This window comes from Saccopteryx bilineata, chromosome 4 (genome assembly GCF_036850765.1).
Source record: "Saccopteryx bilineata isolate mSacBil1 chromosome 4, mSacBil1_pri_phased_curated, whole genome shotgun sequence".
Lineage (NCBI taxonomy): Eukaryota > Metazoa > Chordata > Mammalia > Chiroptera > Emballonuridae > Saccopteryx > Saccopteryx bilineata.
Window position 1 is genome coordinate 40,770,496 of NC_089493.1, and position 24,160 is coordinate 40,794,655.

Genomic DNA, 24,160 nt, shown 5'->3' on the forward strand with positions numbered 1-24,160 from the left:
AGTAATTTATTTAATTAAGGGCTTATAGCCAGAATATTTAAAGAATAGAAAGACAATTAAACTAATTAAAAATAAGCAAAAGATTTAAACAGTTCACCAAAGAAGATATAATAATGGCTAATAAGCATATGAAAAGCTGCTTAAGAGCATTAGCCATGAGGAAAATTAAAATTAAAACTGCAAATAGGAGCCCTGGCCGGTTGGCTCAGAGGTAGAGCGTCCGCCTGGCGTGCAGAGGTCCCGGGTTCGATTCCCGGCCAGGGCTCACAGGAGAAGCACCCATCTGCTTCTCTGCCCCTCCCTCTCTCCTTCCTCACTGTCTCTCTCTTCCCCTCCCTCAGCCGAAGCTCCATTGGAGCAAAGATGGCCCGGGCGCTGGGGATGGCTCCTTGGCCTCTGCCCCAGGCGCTGGAGTGGCTCTGGTCTCAACAGAGCGACGCCCTGGAGGGGCAGAGCGTCGCCCCCTGGTGGGCAAAGCATCGCCCCCTGGTGGGTGTGCCAGGTGGATCCTGATTGGGCGCATGCGGGAGTCTGTCTGACTATCTCTCCCCGTTTCCAGCTTCAGAAAGGTGCAAAAAAAAAAAAAAATTAAAAAAAAACTGCAAATAGGAAAAAGCTTTTACATAGCAAAAGACACCATTAACAAAATAAAAAGGAAACCCACACAATGGGAGAACATATTCAACAATACATCTGATAAGGGATTAATAACCAAATGTTTTTTTGTTTTTTTTTGTTTTGTTTTTTTACAGAGACAGAGTGAGTCAGGGAGAGGGATAGACAGGAACAGACAGACAGGAACGGAGAGAGATGAGAAGCATCAATCATTAGTTTTTCATTGTGTGTTGCAACACCTTAGTTGTTCATTGATTGCTTTCTCATATGTGCCTTGTCCGTGGGCCTTCAGCAGACCGAGTAACCCCTTACTGGAGCCAGCAACCTTGGGTTCAAGCTGGTGGGCTTTTGCTCAAACCAGATGAGCTCGCGCTCAAGCTGGTGACCTCGGGGTCTCGAACCTGGGTCTTCTGCATCTCAGTCGGATGCTCTATCCACTGTGCCACTGCCTAGTCAGGCTTAATAACCAAAATTTATACAGAACTTCTAAAATTCAACACCAGGAAGGTAAACAATCCACTTAAAAAATGGGAAAAAGAACTGAATAGACACTTCTCCAAATAGAACATACAGATGGCCAATAGGCATATGAAAAAGTGTTTAACATCACTGATCATCAGAGAAATGCAAATTAAAACCACAATGAGCTACCACCTCACACTTTGTCAGAATGGTGCTCATTAACAAAACAATACACAATAAGTGCTAGTGAGGGTGTGGAGAAAAGGGAACCCTCCTGCACTGCTGGTGGGAATGCAGACTTGTGCAGCCACTGTGGAAAACAGTAAAGTGTTTCCTCAAAAAATTAAAAATGGAACTGCCTTTGGCCCAGCTATCCCACTTTTAGGAATATATACTAAGAATACCAAATCACTGATTCAAAAGAAGATATGCACCCACATGTTTATTGCAGCATTGTTTACAATAGTCAAGATCTGGAAACAGCCTAAGTAAGTGTTCATCAGTGGACGAGTGGATTAAAAAGCAGTGGTACATATACACAATGGAATACTACACAGCCATGAAAAAGAAGTAAATCTTACCTTTTGCAACAGCATGGATGAACCTGTAGATTATTATGCTAAGTGAAATAAGCCAGGCAGAGAAAGACAAATATTATATGATCTCACTTATATGTGGAATCTAATGAACAAAGTGAACTGAGGAATGGAATAGAAGCAGAGGTGGGATCACAGGGACCAGAGGGACAGCTGTCAGAGGGAAGGAGGATGAGGGGATGGGATCAGAGGAGGTGAAGGGATTAATGAAATTATATATACATAACACATAGATACAGATAACAGGACAGCAAATCCCAGTGGGAGGGCGGGAGGGATTAGAAGGAGGGGAGCAAAGAGGTGTAAATAGGGACATGGGGGGTGGGGGTGAGAGTGTTGTATTCAGTGGGACACTTGAATCCATGTTAACACAATAAATTAAAAAAAAAGAAATAAAGCCCTTGGCCTGTTGGCTCAGTGGTAGAGAGTTGGCCCAGTGTGTGGAAGTCTCAGGTTTGATTCCCAACCAGAGCCCACAGGAGATGCAATCATCTGTTTCTCCACCCCTCCCCCTCTCCTTCCTCCCTGTCTCTCTCTTCCTTTCCTGCAGCCAAGGTTCCATTGGAGCAAAGTTGGCTGGGGCACTGAGGATGGCTCCATGACCTCCACCTCAGGTGCTAGAATGGCTCTGGCCTCAACGGAGCCATACCCCAGAGGGGCTGAGCATCACCCCCTGGTGGGCATGCTGGTTGGATCCCGGTCGAGTGCATGCGGGAGTCTGTCTGACTGCCTCCCCACTTCTCACTTTGGAAAAATAAAAAAATTAAAAATAAATAAAAAGAAAAGGAAATAAAAGAAAAAAACTGCAGGCCCTGGCTGTTTGGCTCAGTGGTAGAGCATCAGCCTGGTGTGCAGAAATCCCAGGTTCGATTCCTGGCCAGGGCACACAGGAGAAGCGCCCATCTGCTTCTCCACCCCCTCCTCCTTCCTCTCTGTCTCTCTCTTTCCCTCCCGCAGCCGAGGCTCCATTGGAGCAAAGATGACCCGGGTGCTGGGGATGGCTCCTGGGTCTCTGCCCCAGGCGCTAGAGTGGCTCTGGTCGCAACAGAGCGACGCCCTGGAGGGGCAGCAGAACATCGCCCCCTGGTGGGCAGAGCGTCGCCCCCTGGTGGGCGTGCCGGGTGGATCCCAGTCGGGCGCATGCGGGAGTCTGTCTGACTGTCTCTCCCTGTTTCCAGCTTCAGAAAAATACAAAAAAAAAAAAAAAAAAAAGAAAGAAAGAAAAAACTGCAAATAGGTTGCACTTCAAAATCACTAGTAGTAGTGATAAAAAGGACAGAGAATAACAAATGTTGTTGAGGGTATGGAGGGAATATTAGAACACTTTTAGAGTATAGTTGCTAATACAAAATGGTACAATCACTATGAAAAACAGTTTGGCAGTTTCTTAAAAAGTTAAACATTAAGTTACTATCTGAGCCATCAGTTTCACTCCTAGGTGTCTACTCAAGAGAAATGAAAACATAAGTTCACAGAAATATTTCTACACAAATGTTTATATCAGCATTATTTGTTCTAACCCCAAAGTGGAGACAATCCAAATGTCCATCAACTGGTGAGTGGATAAACATAGTGTGGCATATCTATATTATGGAACACCGACATATGCAGCAAAAAAGAAAATGAACTACTAATACATGCTACAACATGAATAAATCTCAAAAACAGTATACTAAATGTAAGAAGTCAGATACAAAAGATGATACTGTACTATATGATCCATTTATATGAAATGTCTAGAAAGCACAACTCTATGGAAAGTGAATTTGTGGTCTTCTGAAGCTAGGGGAAAATATATATATAATTGACTGCAAATGGACCTGGAGTGTGATGGAAATGTCCTAAAACTGTATTGTAGTAATAGTTGCACAATTCTATAAACTTAGTAAAAATTATACACTTAAATGACTGAATATAGTATGTAAATTATACTTCAATAAAGCTTTTAAGAAACAAATATGAATAGTCCCCAATATAAAGGATGTGAATAAATGAAATGTTCGTGGCAGCTTTAATCAAAACAGCCTCAAACTGGAGACAACCCAAATGTTCACCAATGATAAATGAATAAATAACTTCTCATATAATCTATATAATGGAGTACTACTCAGCAATAAAATGAATTACTACTACTTGCAACAAAAGATAAATCTCAAAAGAATTATCCTAAGTGAAAGAAGTCAGACATAAAAGACTACTTATTATATGATTCTAATTATATGAAATTTTAGAAAAAGGCAAAATTTATGGTGATAGAAAGCAGATAGATCGGTGGTTGTTGTCGGGTCAGGGCCTGGGGGGTGAGAGGACTGCAAAGAGTTATAAAGAAAGTTTTTGAAATGGGAATAGTTTGTACCTTGACTATGGTAATGGTTACATGACTGAATACATGTGTCAAAATTCATTAAACTGGTATTTTATTATATATAAATTATATTTCAATAATGGTGATAAGAAGACAAGGAATGTTCTTTATTTTTTGGGAAAAATGTAATGAAAGTATTCTGACTGGAGAAATATATATATTCTACCAGAAATGCATAGGAAGGTGGGAGGTGTGTTCTCATCTTCTTCATCGTGTATCTTTTCCATTGATGCTGAGGCTTTAGGTAACCAGACAAATAATTTAGAAACAAAAACAAAACAAAAGTCAAAAGAAACCCAAGTCCATGCTTCTAGGTTAGGAGTTCTTTTGTGGGGTGATGAAAATGTTCTGGAATTAAATGGTTGTAATGGTCGCACAACTTTGTTAATATACTAAAATAATCACTGAATTGCACATACAAGGTGAATGCTATGGTATGTGAAAAAATACAGGGTCATTAAACATACAAAGTTTTTTCATTTTCTTTTTATACAATATGGGTGTGAAATGGAGGAAGCAGGGAATAAGGAATGACACAGGAGTATTTTCAGTGTCTTTTTATTTGTGAAGTTTATCTTTGGCTTGTAGCTATTAAATAAGTATTAAAATAGGCCAAATGTATGTTATTGCTATCATTAACGTGATTTACTGCTTTTTAAATTTCCAACCAAAATTATTTATAATTAATAAAAAAGAACATTACCTGTTTAATTTTGAAGTTCCTTGCTGTCCATAGCCACTTGAAGGCACTTTATGGTAGAGTAGCCGTCTGCTGCTCAAGTGACTCTGAGGCTTTAACCGGGGTATGATTGATTCAATATGATTATTGTTGAGGCATAAGACCTACCAAAAGAATACCCCATCAACCAAGCATTAAAAAATAAGTGCTGATACAGTGGTACCTTGACACATGAGTTTAATTCATTTCATGTCCGAGCTTATGACTCACTTTGCTCGTGTGTCAAATCGAATTTCCCCATTTAAAAGAATGGAAATGCAATTAATCCATTCTGGCCCCAAAAACCACACAAATTTTTTGTTTTATATGCTTTTAAATAATAAAATGTACTTTATAAATAACACACACACATAATAAGAAAGAATGTAAAGAAATAAACTGGTTTATGAAGTGTATTTACCTTCCAGGACAGGTGAAGTTGCTGGCAGAGGAGGTTTTCATTTCGTGCACTATCGCTAACATAACTTACTCGCCACACACTTAGTGCTACATTTAATTGCAAAATTTAACTTACATACTACTTATGATATGTAGCTTTATCACTAAACTTAATTGCTATTTTTTTTACTTTGTTTAATCATCATCACTGACTTTTGGCTTTTTCGCCACACTTTCCTCACCTTCACTTAGAGGCTGTTTCAACAAAAACCCTTCCATGGAAGCTTGTTTCTTCCTGTTTCAGAACGTTTGGCAGGCCATCTAGTGAAGGGTAGCAGAAGCTTGTGATTCAAATATCCGCTTGTGACTTAAAGCAAAAAATCCCATGCGTGACTATTCATCTCTCAAATTGCTTGTGATTTCAAGTGATCGTGTGTCAAGGTACCACTGTGTGTGTGTGTGTGTAATTAGTTTGAGATTATTAACATCTTAAAAGCTGTTTAAATGCTTGTACTGTACAACATAATATCAGTGATAAAATGACAGATTTCAATATTTATATTGTTCAGATTTGGCTTTAAATGTGTGCTATTTTAAAATGATCTGATGTGCCTGACCTGTGCTGGTGCAGTGGATAAAGCACCTGGAATGCTGAGGTCCGGCGATCCAGGCTGGTCCGATCATGGCACATATAAGAAGCAACTACTAAGAGTTGATGCTTCCCATTCCTCCCTACCCCCACCTTCCTTGTTCTCCTCTCTCTCTAAAATCAATAATAAAATCTTCAAAAAATATTATCTGATGTGCTGGGAAATGACAGCATATTAAACAAAATAATGAAGACCCTAGAAAGCTGCATGCCTTTCTCAATCTGCACCAACTTCTCCAAGCCTGATTGAGATGAAATAACTCTTTAGTTGAAGAGATTATTTCTCTATGTTTACAAGGTTGTAGGAGATGGCTCTGTCACACTATAGGACAGGAGGCCATGAGGCTGCTGTGAGAACTGCAGTGTCCTCTAACTTCATGGCATGCCCACTCACTATAGAGGCAGTCTGTCACCCCATCTCCTACGCCAAGTAAAACTTACTGCTTGTAAGACAATCATATAAAACTGAGGTCAACCAAAATATTTAGTTTGAGAAGGTAATAATTTTTCTTGCTTGGTGAAAAAAAGAACGTTAGAAATATTTTTAATGTAATAACACATAAATTCATTTTATCTAAAGAAAAGATTACAGTATGCATTGAAAAATTTGAAAGAAAATTTGTGACTCACCTTCACATTAGGCAGATAAATTAACCCACTGAACGAGGTAAGATTATTGTTCTGCAGATTCACATTACACACATTTCTAAATTGGTCAACAGGAATCAAATCCACAGTTCTAAATTTAGACAAAGTAAATACAGTTATAATTTTAATAGGAAAATTATGTAGATGACTTCCTCATGTACAATGTCAAAGGCAGGTTGTAAAAAACCTCCCCTCACAAATACTATGAAAAAGAATTGCCTTCTATGGGTCAAATGATCAGATAAATACATTTTTTAGAGGAGCATATATGTAAGAAAATGACATAAAATTTCATTGCTTTAAAAAATGTCTATTACTGCATAAATATTACATTTTCATAAAAATGTAAAAATAAAAATCTCAATTTCTTTATAAATTCACATGTTTATGAAGTCATAGTTAAGTTGATATGGTAAATCATAAGATTTTCAGGTTGTCAACTGCAGAGGTTATATGTGAAATAGGTTATTTCTGAAAAGCCAGGAAGGGGTTAGGCATGGGAAAGAAAAGGAGAAAGCAAATACAATCTTTGACAACACAGTTTTCTGTGAGATCTCCAGAAAACTTTTGTTGCATTCCACTTTGTAAGGATGTTTTGGTAATTAAACAGAATGCTTGATTCCTGGTCCACAGTATTACAACCGGCCCACCTTCCTTTGAGCCATGATAACGAAGAGCAACAGTCTAAATAACCTTGCCTTATACAATTCTTTAAACAAATTCCAAACCCTGAAATTAAAATTAAAGAATTAAAATTACATATTCATTCAACATATTTTCATTAGTATTTCCTAAGTGCAGACAACATGTTAGGAAAGGTTACAGCAAATATGAAATATGTCTCTGCCCTCAAGGAGCAGGATCCAGAAAAACTAAAATAAAAAAGGAAAATTGCTCTAATAGAGTAAGGTGTAGTGACATTTTAGGGAAAGGAAAACCTATTGGGGAAGTCAGGAATTACTTTGCAGGGGAGATTGATCTTAAAATGAGACTTGGAGAATTTATAGGCATTTGTTAGACAAATTAGAAAAGGAAGAGTTCTAGGTGGTGGAACAAGAATGAGCATAGGCAGAAACATGAAAACAGCATTTTATGGCTGAGACTGAAAAACTGGAATTGCTTAGGATTTCTGGAGTATAAAGAGTTATGGGGCAACAATTATGGGGTAATCTTGAAGGGATATTCAAGTGAGGAACCTAGATTTGGGTTAAATTTGGGGGGTTACCATCATAAATTAAAACTATGGCTAAAGATATCTGCTTATGACAAGTGCAAAATGAGAAAAAGAGAGAAGATAGAAGGATTTATTACCTGGGAGGACAGTGATGACATTCACGCGAATAGGATCAGAGGACTGAACACAGATTCCGTTAATTAAACTGATACAATGTGAGGGTCAAACTTAGTTTTTAATTTTAAAGCTTGGTTGTAAAAGAACAGGGAAATACAAGGTCTTAGAAAGAGATCGATAACACTTTCACCATAGTGTGTGATGAAAAAAAATTATTAGAGTACTTCAGTGTTGGTCAAGTTAGCATGAGATTTTGGAGTAGGGTAGATAATTTTCTGAATTATCAGTATATTTGGATAAGATGTATAAATTATAAACCTTAGGAAAATGATAATATATATTTAATTATAATGTCAAAATCATATAATAAAATGATTGTACCTGATTGATGATGCAGTCCAGTTTAGATCTTGCATTTGGGTGAAGTTTGAATGTCCTTGTCGTTCTGCGACCATATCGGAAGTTAGTCTACCACCAAACAAATCTTTTGCACACTCAGTCTCCATTTGGTTCTATATATGAGGATATTTAGAAAGTGATGTCTTCTTTTACAGATGACTAACTGACATTAATTCTTTGGTTCCAGGTAGAAAAGAAAGTAGATTCATTTTTCCCTATTCTTCCTACTAAATACAACTACATAAAATGCCTGCATATTATACTATATTAAATAAACATAGGAATCAGAAAGGTACAGAAAAGAAAACAGATCAGCTAGGAACCTTGGGACGTGAGGAATGTCACTGGTAAGTTCCCTGGTGTGTTATTGTTGTTTATAATAAGAAATATATATTTGGTCTTCATCCAATGTTCCTGGCCTAGCCATATGGTCAAGCAGGAGGGCAATGGAAACCTGGCCTATTAAAGGGATGCCCATATGGGACATGGCCCTATGGAAATTTGAAGGGTACATTTAAAGTAGGTCATGTTAATGCCCATTAGCACTCTTGTCTAGATTTGGAAGGTGACTGGAATTTATAAGCAGATATTTTCCTACGCTTAGTCAAGGTGCCACATGGGTCTACGGAATAGGTGGACTTTGGGGGTTTACAGCAATGCAGAGATGGGCTGAATCTAAACATATTCCTCTTGTACTCTCTGAGGCACAAAATGCCAATAATACTGTTCTGTCTGCCAGCACATGAGGCAGAGACTGCAGATGGCCAAGTGGCAGATTCCCCTGGGGAAAGGCCCTGAACATATCTGGCTTGTCAGCTGAGGCTGGTAGCCCTGAGGAGCTACAAATGGGTCTTGACAGGAATAAATACTGGCTGTGGACTTGGTTTTGCTGACCCAGTGGTAAAAGCAAATGTTCAGAGTTCTTTAAAAGAATTGGAACAGAAGAATTATAACAATTAAGACAGCTGACTGTATTTCTTTAGACCAAGGAACACAGTTGACAACCCATAACATCCAACAATAGGTAGAAAGATATCTTCCTAACAGCAATAGTTTGGTAAATAATTGAAGTGGGGCTTGACCAGATGATAGCACAGTGGATAGAGTGTCATTCTGGGATGCTGAGGATCCAGGTTTGAAACCCTGAAGTTGCCAGCTTGAGCATGGGCTCATAAGATATGACTCCATCCATTGTTCTTGGCCAATATCTCTGATAACCCTTGTAATTTTCTTTTCTTTTTTTTTTTACAGAGACAGAGAGAGCGAGTCAGAGAGAGGGATAGACAGGAATGGAGAGATGAGAAGCATCAATCATTAGTTTTTTGTTGTACGTTGTGAAGTTATTCATTGATTGCTTTCTCATATGTGCCTTGACCGTGGGCCTTCAGCAGACCGATTAACCTCTTGCTCGAGCCAGCGACGTTGGGTCCAAGCTGGTGAGCTTTTGCTCAAACCAGATGAGCCCGCGCTCAAGCTGGTGATCTCAGGGTCTGGAACCTGGGTCCTTCCACATCCCAGTCCGACACTCTATCCACTGCACCACTGCCTGGTCAGGCAACCCTTGTAATTTTTAATACAAGATCCATAAGGGCATCTTTTGTTATAATATTTGGTCTTTCATCATAGGTTCCTGAAATAGCTCTATAGCCATAAAGGCAAAAGAAGTATTTTGTTATTCTTAAGAATTTTTTTTTAACCACACCTGAGTTTATGTTAATGAAGTGATTTTTTTTGGAAGTCCCTAAGGATGGAGGCTGATTGCCAGGGAAACAAACCATGATTAGAAGGTTGGAATTTTTAGTCCTACTTCCTGACTACCAAGGAGGGGAGAAGGGCTAGAGGTTGAATTAGTCATCAATGGTTAATGATTTAATCAGACATCCCTACACAGTGAAGCCTTTATAAAAACCCAAAAGGAGGGGGTTCTGAGAGCTTCTGGGTTGGTGAACACGTGGAGGTGCTGGGAGAGTGGTGTACTCACAGGGAACATGGGAGCTTCATCCCCTTCCTACACCTTGCCCTATGTGTCTCTTCTATCAGGCTGTTCTGAGTAGTATATCCTTTTATAAGCAGCCAGTGAACTAGTAAGTAAATGCTTTCCTGAGTTCTATGAACTGCTTTAGCAAATTAATTAAACCTAAGCTAGTGGTCATGGGAACCTACTATTTATAGCCAGTTAGTCAGAAGCACAGATCACAACTTGTGATAAGAATCTGATGTGGGGTGGGCCAGTATTGTGGAAACAAGTTCTTAACCCCTGGGATCTAATGCTATCTCCAGGTAGATACTGTTAGAATACAGTTGAATTCTAGGACACCCAACTGGTTTCAGAGAGTTGGTTGATGTGTGAAAACCCCACACATTTGGTAGCAGAAGTGTTGTGAGTGTGATAGTAATGTAAGAGTAAAGGAAATACAGAGAAGCAAATTTTTCCTCAAGACCTGGATTTTCTTTTTGCCTCATAAATCCTGAACTAGGTGTTGAAAAAGCCAGAAACCAAAAAATGCCAATAAGAGGAGGGAAAAAAGTCCATAAGATGTCTGGTCTCTGTGATCAAAAGACTACTAAAGGGGAAGCAAATCAAGCAGAAAACTTAGCAATAGATTTTACTCCCATCAAACACTACAAAATAACTTGTGGCTTCAAACAGAATGGGAACATAGACTTCAATTCTTGCCCATCATCCCCTCCATCATCCCCCCACTGGACTTTCATTCTCTCACTACACTAATGCACCCAAACACACAATGTCACTAGAGCTCACATGTGGAACCAGTTCCACTTCCACCCAGTAATAATGTGACTGTGGAGCATTAACAAGGCACTTCTGCCTTTCCCGGTCAGGATGAGTCAATGGAAGCCTATGGAGAGTGTGAATGCGTACCCTAATCTAGCAGTTGAATGAATCATACATGTTGGGGTTGTTAACACAGGCCAAGTGCGGGAGCTTGGACTTCTACTTTCCACCTGACAGCAACAAAGTGGTACCCCATCTCCTTTCTGATGCAAGTGGCAAGGGAGGCTTGCTAAAATAGATTTAAATAAGATCCACCGACTCTGAATAACACCCAAAATGTCCAGAATATAATAGGAAAATCTAGCATACCAAGAATCAGAAAAATCTCAACATGATTGTGAAAAGACAATCAACAAACACCAACAACAAAATGATACAGATGTTATTATAATTATCTGACAAGGACTTCAAAGCAGTCATCCAAAAATACTTCAACAAGTAATTATGATCATGCTTGAAAAAATGAAAAAATAAAAACTCTCAGCAAAGAAAAAAAGTGTTAGTAAAGAAATAGAAGATATAAAGAAAAACTAAATGGAAATTTTGAAATTGAAAAATGCTGTAACCAGATAAGCAGAATGGATGGGCTTAACTGCAGAACAGAGAATAGAGTATAGAATCAATGAATTTAAATATAAGGCAATATAAATTACCCAATGGGAAAAAAGAGGGAAAACAAACTTTAAAACAAATGAACCTTACCAAGATAGACCACATTCTGAACATGTGGGACCATAACAAAAGATTTAACATTAGTAACACCGGGTTCTTAGAATGAGAGGAGAAATAAAGTGAGGCTGAAAAAACACTGGAAGAAATAATGGCTGCAATTTCTCCAAATTTGGGAAAAGTCATGAATCTACAGATCCGAGAAGCTGAGCAAACTTCTAAGAGGAAACTCATGTCAAGACACACAGTTATAATCAAGTTTCTGAAAACTAAAGACAAACAAACAAACAAAAACACTTGAAAGCAGCGAGAAATGAAAGCTTAACTATAAGAGGAAAAGAGTCTGAATTACAGCAGCTTTCTCATGAGAAACCATGGAAACCAGAAAATATTGTGGTTCTGGTTAGAAAGAATGGTCAACCCAGAATCCTATCTATATCCAGAAAAAATATCATTCAGCAATGAAGGTGAAATCAAGACATTGTTAGATAAAGGAAACAAAGCAAATTTGTTGACAGCAGACCTACCGTGAAAGAATATCTAAAGGAAGTTCTTGAAATAAGAGGGGAAAAAAGGAGGATTCTTGAAATACCAGGAAAGGATGCTTCCTGGGAAGATATAAATACAATAGACTTTCCTTTTACTCTTGAGTTTTCCAAATTATATTTGATCAGTTGAAGTAAAAAAAGCATAATATTGTCTGATGTGGTTCCCATAGATGAAATATTTAAGGCACCAAGAGAGGAGAAATAGACTTAAAATCAAGTACTGTTTCTAATACTTAAATTGGTAAAAATGTCAACACTAGTAGACTATAATAAGTTATGTATATAAAATGTAATGCCTAGAGCATCCAGTAAACAAAATATCTATATCAAGAGATATACTAAAAAAAATAAACAAGATAAAAATTTTATGAAATGTTCAAGTAGCTCACAGGAAGCTTTATCTTACTAAAAAAAAAAGAAGAAAAATAAGAGAAACAGAAAACAAAAAAATGTAGACTATAGCATTCATATGAATAGTTACCTTAAATGGAAATGGTCTATACTCACCATTTAAAAGATAGAAATTGGCAGTAGATAAAAGAACATGACCCGATTGTGTGATGTTAACAAGAAACTTATTTCAAATATAATCATATATACAGGTTGAAAGTAGAAGGGTGGCAAAAGATATACCACCACCTAAACATTAATCAAAAGAAAGAAGGAGTGCTCTCATTAATATCTGATAGAATAGACTACAACACAAGGGAAATTATCAGGGACAGAGAGGAACATTACATACTGAAAGGGTCAATCTATCGAGGCACAACAATCCTGAAGGTGTATGCACCAAACAGCAGAGCTACGAAGTAAGTGAAGCTACAGTCTCCAGTTGTTCTTCAAACATTAATGTAGATGTGAAGGTATTTTGCAAGTCAAATTAAAGGTCCTAATTTGTTGACTTTCAATAGGAGATAAATTTATCTTGGATAAATTGGATGGGCCTGATTCAAGAAACTGAAAGGATTTAGAAGCAGAATCAAGACTTTACTGAAAGAAGAAATCCCCCTATAGAGAACAACTTTGGTCCATGACTATGAGCTGCTCAGAACCTTCCCTTCTTGATGATCTGCCCATTAGATTTCTGACTTGCGTGGGCAGCCCCCACAATTGTTAAATATGCCTTGTAACAAATCTCTTAATATACATATGCACACATATACATTTCCTACTTTGAACCCTGAAAGACACAATCTCTAGGTTCAAAATAACATTAATTCAGCCGTAGGAATAACATTACTTTTGCATCTTTTATAAACATAAAAATAACATTTGATTTGTGTCTTTCTAAAGCAGGGATTAACAGTCTTTTTCTATATATTCTTGTAAAAATAATGTTTTAAAAATAGAAGTATGTAGAAAGAGTCTCCGTCCTCCCTCGGGTTTTATTCCCATTCCAAAGAAGGCAGTGTGATTATATGTCCAGAGAGCCCTGGACAGAGAGAGGCTCAGCTGTCCAGGCTTTGCCATTAAAGAGTCAGGTCATTTGGAGTAAGTCATATAAATTCTCTGGAGTTCTTTGTGCTCATCCATAAAACAAAGAATTCGGACTATGCCATTTCGAAAGTCCATGTCCATTTATATCTTAACTCTAGTTTCATTTTGCTCTTCTATCTCCCTCTGCACCTACTTTTTGTGACTTATTTTCCTTTTTAAATTTCCTAGATGGAAGTTTTACAGCCTCACTTGGATTTCTTTACTTTCTCTAATTCTTACCTTAGACAATATTACATATGCTTTTGGATTTAACTATCAACTTTCTTCAAATTATTTCCAAAGCTAAACAAATGTAAATTAAATTTCCATATTCAAATTTAGTCCTATGTTTGCAGCTGCCTGCTTGGCATATCCAGTCAGATGACCCACTGTCATACAAAACAGTGTGTTCAACACTAATCTTCTTATTTCTGAAAACTGCTTTGTTCTTATATTTATATCTCCTATTGGTATAGACTCAAACCTTGTAGACATCTTTTACTCTTCCCTTCCTTATCTTTCAATTTCAACCAGTTGCTAAGTTCTGTCAATTCTCCCCAGGATGTTTTATTTCTTTCAGTTCCCCATTTTAAAGTCAATTCCCCTTGATTCAGATTCTCATTACCTCACATGTAGACTATTCTAATAGCTTCCTATTGGTCTTTCATCTATTACTGTAAACACTGCTGTTAGATTAAATTTCCTAATACATAATTTTGAATAAGTTATCCTCCTACTCAATATTTAATGCCCTCCCATTATGTCTCAATAAGTCTAAATTATTCAGTCTAGTCTTCATATTCCATTATTAATTTATATATTTATACTTTATCTAACTTCACAAAGAATTTTTGACAGCTTACAGGAAGCACATACAGTATAATCCAATAGTAAAATGAAAATAATAAATAGTGAAGATCAGGACCAAGAATGATCCAAGTTAGACTAGATCAAAACCTGGGATCCGGATAGGTAGACCATAAATCGTATAGGGTTTTCTGTTTTTGGACCATAAATTGCTCTGAGCTTTTAGGTAGTCAAAATGAAAGGAAAATAGTTAAATAACACTTATTGTCAGTGAGCAGAGCATAATGTTTCTTTAAAGGGAAAACTTTTTCCTAGATTTATTTCTGTGTTTCTGGTATGGCACTTAATTTTATTAAAGTAACAAATTAAGAGTCATCAAATAATGCAATTAGTAAAAATTGGGATACAGAGGGTTGTGAGGGAGGTGGGAGATGGGGAAAGTACAATAAATCCTTTCCTTTCACTGGGATCTAAATGAAGGAAGCCACAGTGGAACAGAGGAAGTGGGTTAGAAGAGGATTTTAGGGGTAAAAATCTAAAGGGCTTTGTAACGATTAGCTTACAATGATAACATGAGAAACTACCAGTACTTTATAAACTGTTCAATGCTATGCAAATATAACTTTCACTATGCAATATGATAAGTTCAAAGAATTTTAAATGATCAGAAAAGACAGAAGAGTAGATGATGCTTGAAGCGAGACTTGAGGGCATATGCTGTCAAAACATTCTGGTGTTCAGACACTTTTAGGAGAAAGAAAAACATAAGCTTAAGATCAAATATTTTCATTCAGAACTTTTTAAAAAAAAATTAAGACCCAGTACTTCGAAATGCTATTTCTTCTCTATGCAATTTCTAGTTTCCAGTGTAATATTTACATTTTATAATTTTTTCAAAATAAGTACCACTTAATGAAGCTTGCTAGCAGGAGCACAAGGACACAGTGTGACTGCTGGCATGCTGCATCCCCAGACCTTTTTACTTTTCTACACTTACTTCTAAAGGCACTTCCTCATGTGATCCTTCATTGAGGGCACAGAGAGACAGGAAGGATAAGATCCACACTAACATCATTAGGGCACATGCAATGTGCAATATTAGTTTCATAAGTCTATTTTAAAAATATCCCTTAATGAAAACCAACACCTAAATAAAACCCAGTATACAGGAGTCTAGACAATTTGTTTGTGTTGGAGAAGAATAGAATTAGCCATTTTCTCCAGGCATCTCAGAGTCCCAAATAATCATGAACTATCTCTCAATTTTCTAGGTGATTTGATGAATTTTATTGTTTGACAGGAACTAGGCAGTGTTACAGAGGGAAGCTTTTTATTCTGCATATATTTGTCATGCACTTGCCCTGTTACATGGACATCAGGAGCTCTGTCTGAACTTCATTGTTGTAGAATCTAAGTTTCAAATATTGTTTTCATAGTAAGTCCTATGTTCTGTGTTATTTTTCCTTAAAGTTTACTAATAATGTTGACATATCATTTGTTGGTCAATATATTTTTTCAATATAACAACTATCTTTTTCTAGGAAATAGAAAGATTTTGGGGGGCCCAAGAGGATGATAAGGCTCCAGAGCAGCTTTGTTCTATCCTGTCTCATGGAATTATGCTATTTCTTTTTTAGGCACTGAACAGTGGATGCAAATGTAGGCAGCATTTTCCCTCCCCTACCACCTCTATTGATGATTAAGAATTGGCCAGATGAGCCCTGGCCGGTTGGCTCAGCGGTAGAGCGTTGGCCTGGCGTGCGGGGGACCCAGGTTCGATTCCCGGCCAGGGCACATAGGAGAAGCGCCCATTTGCTTCTCCACCCCCAACCCCTCCTTCCTCTCTGTCTCTCTCTTCCCCTCCCGCAGCCAAGGCTCCATTGGAGCAAAGTTTGCCCGGGCGCTGGGGATGGCTCCTTGGCCTCTGCCCCAGGCGCTAGAGTGGCTCTGGTCGCGGCAGAGCGACACCCCGGAGGGGCAGAGCATTGCCCCCTCTTGGGCAGAGCGTTGCCCCTGGTGGGCGTGCCGGGTGGATCCCGGTCGGGCGCATGCGGGAGTCTGTCTGACTGTCTCTCCCCGTTTCCAGCTTCAGAAAAATACACACACACACACACAAAAAGAATTGGCCAGATGAAAAATTTTTTAAACCCAGGTCTAACATGTGCTTTGGAGACCCAGATATAAATAAGTATAGTCAGTTTGGGTATCATGCTAAGTGATAGAGCAATGTTAAACATGATTATGGGCCCTGGCCATTTGGCTCAGCAGTAGAGCATCAGCCAGTGTGTGGATGTCCCAGGTTTGATTCCCAGTCAGGGCACACAGGGGAAGCGCCCATTTGCTTCTGCATCCCTCCCCACTTCTCTCTGTCTCTCTCTCTTTCTCTCTTTCTCTCTCTCTCTCTCTCTCTCTTTCTCTCTCTCTCTTCCCCTCCCACAGCCATGGCTTGATTCCAGCACATCAGCCCTGGGTGCTGAGGATGGCTCCATGGAATCTCTACCTCAGGCGCTAAAAATGGCTTGGTTGAAAGCATGGCCCCAGATGGGCAAAGCATTGACCCCAGACATAGGTTGCCAGGTAGACACCGATTGGGGCACATGCGAGCATCTGTCTCTGTATCTCCCCTCCTCTCACTTGGGAAAAAATATGATTATGGCCTCTGATTATGTGAATATGCATATATTCTATATGAAACAAATGGTGAGTCATAAAACAACTTACAATTGAGATTCCATCCAACGCTTTCAGATCTGGAAGATGAAATATTACAAACAACCGGTAGTTTTCTTCATTCCATACAATAATGTTCCCACAAATGTCTAGAATGACCAAGTTGCATAAACCCTGGGTAATAAAAATACACGCAGTAAAGTATTACAGATATAAGTCTAGCAGTTTTTTTCCTTGAGTTTAACCATCCTTGAATTTTAATATTTGAATTACCCTATCATTTCATAGTGATTTGAGTACTTTTAAGTGTACTATTTAGTGCAAGTGTTACCCTTTCAGACCATTAAAGTCTATTTTTGTATAATATTTGGTGATCTGTTATATGATCAGAATCCTTTTTAGGATTCTGGGGCTAAAGGTATCATCTATCAGTATTAAAGACTTGGAGGGAACTTAGGTAAGTTTATAGGATAATGGCCTATTAAATAGTAGGTATATGTGTATGCAGATATAACAGGAATGAAAAACATTGCCTCCTGATGGAGGGATAAACCTTCTGAGAATATAGCAAAATTTTTCTTAAGGGAAAATGTGCTTTCTTACTGGACAAGACATTAGACGTGCCCTTGTTGTGAAGGAAGGATCCTGAGGAGATATGGCTGGGAGAGGTGATAAGAGGGAGTAAAACTGCTCCATCATAATGTGAAATGGTCTCTTGTTGCTGCTATTGTTGATTAGGTTGCCTCTGCAGCTTTAGAAGAAGCAGTTATACTTGGGGAGTAGGATGGGGAGAAAGCTAAACTTAAGGAAAGATTGGAAATGGACCTACATTTTTGTTAGGAAATGGAGTCCTAGAAATATGGTAGAAGCAAAACAAGAGGGCCCATGATGATAGTTCCAGTGGTAGGAAATGGCCACTGAACTTTAGTAATAATAAAATCACACATTACATTTGAAGTGAATTCCTATTCTGTGTTATAGAAAACTTTCATCTTATTCAAATCTTCAGTGAAGCCTGTTATACAGTAGCTTAAATCAGAGGTTTCTTTAGGTGAATTATAAAGAGCAAAGCTGGGTAAAGCTAACCAGAATAATGGAGCCACCAGTGAGAAGACATGTCAAAGAATCTTACTCCCCATCCAAGTTGGGGAATCCTTAGAAATATTGAGGAAGACAGTAGTTAGGAGGAACTGGGTTTGGGCTATTTTATTTGAGTACTAAAAAAAACCTTATCCATAGATGTTACAAACCTGGGGACATTATGCTTATACATATAGTACATATGATCATATATATATATATACATATAATGCAAATACATCTTTATAAACTTTGTTATTCTTGATTTTTATTTTTTATTTCCATTTTTCTATATTTCCAAATCCTGTATGGTAAACCTGCATTACTTTCACCATACAAAGAAACAATAAATATTTTTAAAAACAAAAACATTACCCTAGACAGTCACCTTTAAATTGTAGATCTCCTGATTGAGAGCAATATAGTTATTGCTTATATATAATTCAATTAGAGTAAAAACTTTCTGCAAACCACTCAGTGAAGTAATTCTGTTGTTTTCAAGAGAAATGAAGTGAAGATGGAGCATATTATCAAAAGTATACTCTTCCCAACCAGTGAGAAGATTGTTGTTTATGCTGAGGCGAGTTAATTTAGTCAGCTTGGAAATGCCTAGAAAAATAAGCAAATTCAAGAAAAGATTCAGATAGTACTGAAAGGTTATTTAAAAAAATAAATAACTGGCTGGTCATTTTACTGTTTTGCTTTTTCTTTCTTTTTGTGTGTGACAGAGACAGAGAGACAGAGAGAGGGACAGATAGGGACAGACAGACAGGAAAGGAGATGAGAAGCATCAATTCTTTGTTGTGGCACCTTAGTTGTTCATTGATTGCTTTCTCATATGTGCCTTGACTAGGAGGATACAGCAGAGCGAGTGACCCCTTGCTCAAGCCAGTGACCTTGGGCTCAAACCAGCAACCTTGGGCTTCAAGCCAATGACCTTTGTGCTCAAGCCAGTGACCATGGGGTCATGTCTATGATCCCACGCTCAAGCTGGCAACCCCAAATTCAAGCTGGTGAGCCTGCCCTCAAGCTGGATGAACCCATACTCAAGCTGGCGACCTCAGGGTTCCAAACCTGGGTCCTCTGCATCCCTGTCTGACATTCTATCCACTGTGCCACTGCCTAGTCAGGCTTCTTCATCTTCTTCTTCTTTTTTAAGTTCAAGTGGCTTTATAGATTCTATAATATTAATCATCATTATATTTCCTTTTGTTTAAGACAATATTATGTATAAAGTCCTAGCTAATATATTAAATTCCAAATTTGAATTTCTAAATAGACTCATTCTTCTTATGTGTTAAGGGGAGATATTATGTAGGAAATACTAAATTTTGCTTTCAAATAATCTTCAAGTGATATCATTAAGATTTGCATCATCACAGTAACACATAGCTAAAAATAATCACCAGCCCCCATTTTAAAACAAAGGTAAGGACTGGAGAGTACAATATTCTGGAAAATATTCCTTAGTGTGGCATCATTTGTATTAAAAAGAACCAGTTAGCTTAATTTTACCTTTGTATGATGAAAAGCACTCTAAAACAGAACACTAAAAAGATAACACCTCTCACTAAATTGAACTTTTCTGAATGTTATATAGTATAGGCCCTTCATAATGATAGATGGGAAGATGCAGTTGAAAGATAAGAACTTTGGAGTCAGAGTTGGTTTCAAATGTATCATTACTAGACTGGGACCATAGCTAAATTATGTAAAATGATGTAACCTCTGAACCTCATTTCCTCATCCATAAAATGGACATACTGAAATCTATTTCAAAGAGGTTATGGAATAAATGGAATGGCATTTGAAAAGCATCAGTTTTAACATTAAACGAAGTGAAATAAGTAAATCAGAAAAAACCAGGAACTGCATTATTCTATACGTAGGTGGGACATAAAGTGAAACTAAGAGACATTGATAAGAGTGTGGTGGTTATGGGGGAGGGGGGAGAGGGAGAGAAAAAGGGGGAGGGAGAAGGGTACAAAGAAAACTAGATAGAAGGTGACAGAGGACAATCTGACTTTGGGTGATGGGTATGCAACATAAGTGAACGACAAGATAACCTGGATTTGTTATCTTTGAATATATGTATCCTGATTTATTGAAGTTGCCCCATTAAAAATAAAATTATAAAAAAATAATAATAATAAAAAAAGAAAAGCATCAGTTTTGGCAGATAATTGGTCCTCAATAAATTTTATCCACTCCCCTTTCATACCATTTTCTATTATGGGACTATGAAATTCTGAAATTAAATTTTTTTTAAATTTTCTCTTTATTATTTTTATTTATTTATTCATTTTTAGAGAGGAGAGAAACAGAGAAGGAGAGAGAGAAGAGAGAGACAGAGAGAGAGAAGGGGGAGGAGCTGGAAGCATCAACTCCCATATGTGCCTTGACCAGGCAAGCCCAGGGTTTCGAACCGGAGACCTCAGCATTTCCAGGTCGACGCTTTATCCACTGCGCCACCACAGGTCAGGCCTGAAATTAAATTTATCCAGAGCATGTTAGGATAAAACCATCAAAGCAGAAATTCTTAAATGGATATTAAACCTATCTATGTCCAGGGAAAAAAAGAGAAGTATCTGCTAGAGTTTAGTGGGGTAGCTACTTTTCTGAGAAGGGGGTTTAGAAAAAATGGGCATAAGTTGGAGAATTCTTATCTTCAGTGGGTTTATGGAAAGGAATAAAAAATAAAAGCATTCTCAATTTTATATACAAAGCAAAACTAACACCCTATTATATAGGAATAGAAGACTAGTGGTATTTCTCAGCATAAATGCCTAAGCTACCTTCAGGTTTACTCAATCAAAATCTATAGAGAAGCATATGAATTTATATATTCAATAAGTATCCCAAGTGATTCTTATGCTCAAGAAAGTTTTAGAAATATATTGTTAATGACCATTAAAATAAAGTAAAACATGCTGTTTTAAAAAATATTTAATATTTGATTTTTCGCATGTAATTTTTGAAGTAAAATTTTCTGTTATGCAAAAAACATAGTACACATATTAACAATTCTAATATGAATAAAGTATAAATTAAATATCTTATAGGCCAATATTTCTGATGAACATAGATGTAAAATATCTTCAACAAAATATTAGCAAACTGAATTCAGCAACACATTAAAAAGATCATATACACCATGATGAAGTGTGATTTTTTTCATGGGATGCAAGCTTGGTTCAATATCCGAAAGTCAGTTAACATATTACATCTTATAAACAAAATTAAGGATAAAAGTCATATATATGATCCTATCAATAGATGAGAAAATACATTTAACAAAATCCAACAACATTTATGAAAAAAAACTCATAGCAAAGTGGGGATAGAAGGAATATACCACAACATAAGGCCATAAGTGATAAACCCAGAGTTAACATACCTAACTGAAAAGCTGAAAGCTTTTCCTTGAATATTAAGAAAAAAACAAGGATGTCTAGTTTTGGCCTGACCAGATGGTGACGCAGTGGATAGCGCATCAAAGTGGGACACAGAAGACCCAGGTTTGCAACCCCAAGGTCGAGGTCGCTGGCTTGAGTGTGGGATTACCAGCTTGAGTGTGGGATTGTTGGCTTGAGCCTGGGATCATAGACATAATCCCATGGTCTCTGGCTGGAGCCCAAAGGTTGCTGGCTTGAGCCCAAGGTCACTGGCACTCGCTCTGCTGTAGCCCCCCAGTCAAGGCACATGTGAGAAAGCAATCAATGAACAACTAAGGAGACTAAGGAGCCACAACGAAGAATTGATGCTTCTCGTCTCTGTCCCTTCTGGTCTGTCTGTCCCTGTCTGTCCCTCTCTCTGTCTCTGTCTCTGTCAAAAAAAAAAAAAAAGGATGTCCACTTTCATTCAACTTGGTATTGGAAGTCCTAGCCACAGCAATCATACAAGAGAAATAAATAAAAAGCATTCAAATTGGAAAGGAAGAAGTAAAACTGTTATCATTTGCAAGTGACATACTATATGTAAAGATTCCACCAAAAAGCTATTAGAACTGATAAACTGATTCAGTAAAGTAGGATACAAAATTAATATTTAGAAATTGGTAGCATTTTTATACACCAGTAATGAACTATCAGAAAGAGAAATTAAGAAAATAATCCCATTTACAACTGCATCAAAAAGAATAAAATATCCAGGAACAAATTTAACCAAGGAAGTAAAAGACATGTACTCAGAAATTTATAACATATTGAACAAAGAAATTAAGACAGCAAATCTTTCAAAGAAATCCGAAACACTAATTGTGAAAGATATATGCACCCCTGTGTTCATTGCAGCATTATCTATGATGGCCAGGATATGGAGGCAGTCTAGGTGTCCATTGACGGATAGTTGAAGAAGATGTGGTACATATGTACAATGAAATAATAATCAGCCATAAAAAGAATGAAATCTTGCCACTTATGACAACATGGTTGGATTTAGAGGGTATTATTCTAGTGAAATAAATCAGAGAAAGATAAACACCATATAATTTCACTTATATATGGAATCTACAAAACAAAGTAAGTGAACAAACAAAACAGATACAAACTCATAGATACAAGAGAAAAAGCATGCGTTGGCAGATGGGAGGGGGACTGGGAGGATGGGTGAAAAAGGGAATGGATTAAGAAGTACAATTTGGTAGCTACAAAATAGTCACAGGGATATAAAGTACAGCATTGGGAATATAGTCAATAATATTGTCATAACTATATATGCTGTCATATAAATATGAGACTTATCAGGATGATCACTTAATAAGGTATATAAATATGCAATTACTACACTGTGCACCTGAAACTAATATCATATTGTATGCCAATTGTAAATGAAAAATCTGAAAGGAAAATGGTATGTAAAAATAAGAAGTTAAAAATGAGTAAAAAATTCTTTCCAGCCATGATTTTCAATTGTGTCCTTGTTAAAGGCAGCCATGTACACACACATCCATAAATATTTAATACCTAGATAAGTATGTATGTTTTTGTGTGTGAATGTGTGTGTGTTAATACCCCAACATGAGTAAAGCTGGTTAATTGTACTTGCAAGTAGATCCATATAAAAAGTTATATATACATTTGATTTTCAACTTCTTATGAATAAAATTTTCATTTTTGTTAAAGTCTTAAAAATTTCTAAATGTAACCTTAATTCCATGTTTTAAAAAATGAACTGGGGCTGTTTTATCTTTTTCAAAAGCACCTCATTCATTCAGTTTTCCAACTCTATAAATATGAATTACTTCCTAGTTTGCTAGGTTTGGTGATAGATGGTTAAGACTGGAACAGAGGAGAGGAGAGGAAAGGCGGAAGGGGTGAAAGTCAACCTATAGTATAATGGGTCAAGCTCATTGTATTCAGCAGGTGGTCACTGATTTCACTAACAGTTGTTTAGAATCCTCTGCTCTAAACCTTCTAGGAACTTCTTTAGAGATTTTCCTCTTTGGAAATTGTATCCTCAGTGTTCTTCACTTTTTGCTCATGTCAATTAGACATTCGTATTCTAAGACTTTCAATTTCTCAGTACCTTACCTTCTATCTTTGAGATACAGTTTCCATCTAATGTGAGCTCTTCTAAGTTAACACAAGATTCCAAGCCTTCCATTTTAGTGAGATTGTTGTTGCTGAATGATGCCCATTTTAAATTTTCCAATTTTTCTAAATTTGTGATTTCAAAGAGATGTTGTCCATCTAGATTTAAGGCAGTTATCTGTAGAATTATTCACATTATATGTTACTTCTGAATCTCATCAATAAATTCAATGTTATAAGATAAAAAAATCAGAGAAATAATTCAAATGTGGTGACTGACATCAAAGGAATTCCTTCACTATAAAGATATTGTGAATCCCTTAGTTTATAAAAAAAAAAAAAAAAGGAAGAGTGGACAAGATTATAACTCCAGATGGACTTACATGGTATATGGACATTGTGCTGTGCCAGTCCGACCCGCTGCAGTGAAGGACTTGTCC

At 37.3% G+C, this 24,160-nt stretch overlaps 1 protein-coding gene across 1 annotated transcript in view; it reads right to left on the bottom strand.

Annotated features, from left to right (window-relative positions):
• The window catches only part of LRRC9 (leucine rich repeat containing 9), a 121,996-nt gene that overhangs the window by 35,279 nt on the left and 62,557 nt on the right, over positions 1-24,160 (bottom strand). The window contains 6 exon segments of the mRNA XM_066272555.1: positions 4,742-4,881; positions 6,435-6,543; positions 8,125-8,255; positions 17,161-17,283; positions 18,578-18,798; positions 23,721-23,898. Coding sequence (XP_066128652.1) covers positions 4,742-4,881; positions 6,435-6,543; positions 8,125-8,255; positions 17,161-17,283; positions 18,578-18,798; positions 23,721-23,898 — 902 coding nt within the window.